The sequence below is a fragment of the Numenius arquata genome, chromosome Z (assembly GCF_964106895.1).
Source record: "Numenius arquata chromosome Z, bNumArq3.hap1.1, whole genome shotgun sequence".
Lineage (NCBI taxonomy): Eukaryota > Metazoa > Chordata > Aves > Charadriiformes > Scolopacidae > Numenius > Numenius arquata.
The window spans coordinates 48,862,045-48,866,672 of NC_133616.1; the positions used below are offsets into that span (position 1 = coordinate 48,862,045).

Consider the following 4,628-nt stretch of genomic DNA (forward strand, 5'->3'; position numbering starts at 1 on the left):
TATATACTTTATAGTACTACATATGCACTGCTATCCACTACAAGTTACTTTGGCCTACTAATTTTGATCCATTTTAAGTAACTTTCATTTCCACTGTAATGGGAAACTCATTGAAGTCACAGTTCAGATCAGCATCTTTCAAAGTTCTGAGTCAGTCCTGGACTTTCAACCTATTTAATCATTCACTGAAACTGTAATACATCAGAAATAGGTCCTTGAATAGTTCTAAGAGATGTACCATTTAGTGTTTTTAACCCAATTTCACAAGAAAAGCTAAAGCTGCCATTTACCATTCCAGCTATTCTTCTGCATTCCTGCCCAGTTATATATTTAGAGAAAAAAAATAATAATAGAGGCAGAGAGAGGTATGAGGATTTTTACCTTCATACCTTTTTACCTGTGTACGCTACACTCATTCTAATAGTGGAGACAATTGCCATTTCATGAATACAGACAGGGAGGTAATTATCTGAAAACTTATGAGGTATTTTTCAAAGAAAACAAACTAAGAATTTATGCCCTGCTCAAGCAAATTCAGTGTGCCAGGTCACTGGCATGGGTTTGCAAGTCAGGAATGCCTTTGCATGTCAATAGGGTGAAAAAGATCATTAGGCTTGAGAATTGGTGGTTACAATAAAGAGTTGTCTCCCAAGTCCTGAAAGCTCCATAGGTATCACTAGAGAAATGTTCTCAGAGAGGTTGGATGTATCTGGAAGACCCTGCTGTTGTCATCAGTTTAAAACGGAAGCTCACTAGGAGATTACTGCAGGGTCCAATGCTGTTGCCTGTAGTGATGCCTGGGACACTAACTAGAAAAAAATGGAAGCAGAAACACAGCGAGCCATTGAAGTGGCTCACTTTGAGGGGCATTTCTGAAGTTATGGAGCTCAAAGAGGCTGAAACTACTGAGCAGAAGGCATATACCATATACAGCCACAGACGAGCCATGCTTGCACAGACTCTCAGTGAAGTACTGGAAAGGCCATCCCAGGAGTCTGGGTTTAAACACCTTTGTAAGGGGACGATGTGACCAGAGGTGAGGAAGCAGAGAGGGTGACAGGTCACAGAGCTTTCTCTGTGCAGCTTGCTGGGCTTCATCAGGCACAGGTTTGCAATAGACATATATTCTACCTCAAGGTGGCTCTCCACAATCTCTATGAAATGACGTGGTTCTGGTCTGAAGTGGTTACTCGGCTGCCACGTGCTAACTGGCAGTGTAAACTGAGATGTCAGAGATTGAGAAGACGTGGAAAGTGATTTGTCCTTTAATATTTAGACTGTACTCATTCACAGTGGGAAAAATGGCTTTACTATTGCTTGGTCCAGGTTCAGATGTGAGCTCAGCAATCACACGTTTCACACTGAATTAATTTTAAAGGATACACTTGAGCTCATGCTACTATTCAGATTAGATCTACTTTTAATAATGCTCATCTGAAAAAAATCCCTATTTGCTGGATATTTTTTTTTAAGTTATAGGATTGTAGTAGAATACAGCCCAGAAAGGACCTCAGGAGGTCTCCTGCTTGCAGCAGGGTCACTAGGGAGCTCAGACCAGGTCTCTCAGGGCTTTGTTCCATTGGGGCTTGCAACACTGCAAGGTTGGAGCCTACGCAGCCTCCTAGAGCAGGCAGCCTGTCCCACTGCTTGACTGACCTTAGGAGGAAAAGAGTTTTCCTTGCGTTCTGTCTGAGCCTTTTGATTCAATTTATGCCCATTGTGTCTTGTCTCCTCGGTAGACATTGCTGTGAAGACCCTGGCCCTGTCCTCTTGATGACAGACCCACAGGTTTTGGGGGGCTGTTGTTTGGTGGCCCCCAAACTGTCCTTTCTCCAGGCTGAACCAGCCCTGTTCCCTCCTCCAGCAGGGCAGGACAGTGCTGCAGCCCTGGACACCTTGGTGCCTTTGGTGACCTCATCTGAACTTGCTCCAGTTTGCTGATGTGTTTCCTCTACTGAGGGTGCCAAAACCAGGGAAACTACATAGCTGTTGTCTCGTGAGTGCTGAGCAGAGGGGAATTATGACCTCCGTCGACTGACTGGCCATGCTCCTGTTCATGCAGCCCAGGGCACGGTGTGCCATCACTGCAGCCAGGGCCACTGCTGGCCATGCCCAGCTTGCTGCCCACCACAGCCCCAGGGCCTCCTCCTCAGAGCTGCTCCCCAGCTGAGTGGCTGCAAGGGCCATCCGTTCCTGGGATCAGGAACTGGCATCTGCATTTGTTGAAATTATATTGATAAAACCTTTATTTTTTATCTTTTTTTTTTTCCCTGCACTATTTGGATTTTCGGTTCCAAGCCCTGTACCGAAATCACGCCAGTACTTCCAATGCCTAAACCCAGCGGGACAGGGAGCGCCCGCAGCTGACCTCAGCCCAGCTCCTGCCCGGCAAGCAGGCAGGGCGCAGGCAGAGCTGCCTACGGAGGGAGGGGCGGGGCGGGGCGGCGCGTGCCTGCGCCCCGCCCCGCCCCGCTCCGCCCCGCTCCGTTCCTCTCCTCTCCCACGTGGCAGCCCAGCACGAGCCACACCCTCCTCTTCCTTCCTCGCCTTCCTTGCCGGCGCGCGCCTATTAGCATAATAAAGCCCCCCCTTTCTCCCCTGCCGACCAATGGGAAGCCAAGGAAGCGCCGCCAGCTGTCGGCCCCGCCGCCGCGTGGGCTATAAATATGGCGGCCGGGGAGTTGGTGCCTTAGACCGCTGAGGAGGTTCGTGGCGAGTGAGTGCTGTGGGGATCCGCTGCTATGACTCTGGAGGAGATCCATGGGCAGGAGCCTGTGCCTGCAGGCCACGACTGGTACGCCCGGGCGATGCGGGCGGGCTGGATGCTGTGGTGCGGGGAGCGGGGCGGCCGTTGGGGTCGGTTGGGCACCGCGCTGACTTCTGCCCTCTCCCGCCGCGCAGGCTGCAGGGCGCCGGCAAGGCCCTCCATGAGCTGCTGGTGTCGGCGCAGCGCCGCGGCTGCCTCACCGCCGGCGTCTACGAGTCGGCCAAGCTGATGAATGTGTAAGTACAGCGGGCCTGGGCCCGAGGAGGGGGGCGGGGCGCGGGACCTGGGGAGCGTTGGGGCCGGCCGGCATCGGCCGCGGGGCTCAATATGCCGCTTGTCTCTTGCAGCGATCCTGACAATGTCGCTTTCTGTGTGCTGGCTACGGATGAGGAGGATGAGGGGGACATTGCCCTGCAGATCCACTTCACCCTGATCCAGGCCTTCTGCTGCGAGAATGACATTGACATTGTGCGGGTGAACGATGTGGCCAAACTGGCGGCCATTGTGGGGCCCAATGAGGAGTCTGGGGAGTCACGGGACCTCCATTGCATCCTTATCACGGTGGGTGTCTGGTGAGCAGCCCTTAGTGTGCTGTCCTCCAGGACTGTGTTTGTGTTGCTGATTTCTGCCCGGGATGGGATGGCTAGAGTATTTCAGGGGCAGTCCCATCTCTTGATGGTAGCCAAATCCTCTTCAGGGCAAAGAATGGGCGCTTGGTGCACACTGTACAGCAAATCAGCTGACTAGAGTAGGCTATGCTTCTTGTGGGCAACAGTTACAAAGGTAACATCTGTTTCTTGCTTTCGTGCTTTCTGTGTCAGGACAGAAATGGTCTGAAAATGCCTCACTTTCTAAGCTCGTGTTTCGATAAATATTGTGATGACTTCAGCTGACAGGCAGCACTCATAGTGTGCAACTTTTTTCTTTCTGGCAGAACTCAAATGAAGATGGCTGGAAGGACCAAGCTCTAGAAAAGCTGAACTTGTTTTGTGAAGAGAGCCGAAATGTCAATGACTGGGTGCCAACTATCACCCTGCCAGAGTGATGGTGACCCATAGCACGGGGGAGGCTGAAACCTTTGTTGCATTCTCAACATGGTGTGGGTTCACCAAACTGTGCAACAAGCTGCTGATTCCATGGATTAGCCTGGTCAACAGACTGGATTAAAGTCAGACTGGCATGCAGTGGCATGCAGTGGGCTCTTAAGGAGGAGAAATTGGAGAACAGCTTACCTCACTAGTGGGCCTCAGTAGGCTGCAACCGTGGAGAGGCTAACATACCATGGAACTGAAAGAAGTATTGCAAGTTTCCTGGTCAAGTGGAGCTGTTTCAGAAGGCAGAGAGAAAGTTTGGGGAAGTGGGCCAAAACCTTCCAGAAAGACTGAACAGAGTACTGTAACTAGGAACTGTTGGTGCTGTCTACAAAACACAAGAGAAGAAAGCTTCACTAATTGGTGGACTACTAGGAACTGGTTACGAAGACAAATACAGAGTCTCCAAAGTGGACAGACTTCAACAGGCCTCTTGGGTCACTCTTCAGAACTGGTTTAATAATGCAATAATTCTTACTGAAATATTTGCTGCTATTGAAGCTTTCATAATAAATTTGTGACAATTAATGCCTGGGAGTGTCTTGCTTAATGGGTGGGGAACCTGTCACTGAAATACCACTCATGCAAAGGTATATTCTACAGTAATGGAGCTATTGCTCACATACTTTCTCTCCTGAGCTAGCTGAATGAAGAGCTGTGCTGTTCAAGTTGATAATTCAACCTTTCACCCTCTTGCAACAGCTGCTTATCGCAACAGCTTGCAAGACTGAGGAGCTGCATGCTTAATGAGTTCACTTATTGTAATAGGG

At 50.2% G+C, this 4,628-nt stretch overlaps 1 protein-coding gene across 1 annotated transcript; it reads left to right on the plus strand.

Moving 5' to 3' along the window:
* Window positions 1–2,691: 2,691 nt before the first annotated feature.
* GADD45G (growth arrest and DNA damage inducible gamma) lies at window positions 2,692–4,384 on the plus strand. Its single transcript, XM_074166387.1, has 4 exons — window positions 2,692–2,794; window positions 2,902–3,003; window positions 3,115–3,328; window positions 3,702–4,384. Exons 1-4 carry the CDS (start codon window positions 2,742–2,744, stop codon window positions 3,810–3,812), a joined length of 480 nt encoding a protein of 159 aa, XP_074022488.1. The 5' UTR covers window positions 2,692–2,741; the 3' UTR covers window positions 3,813–4,384.
* The last annotated feature ends 244 nt before the right edge of the window (window positions 4,385–4,628 follow it).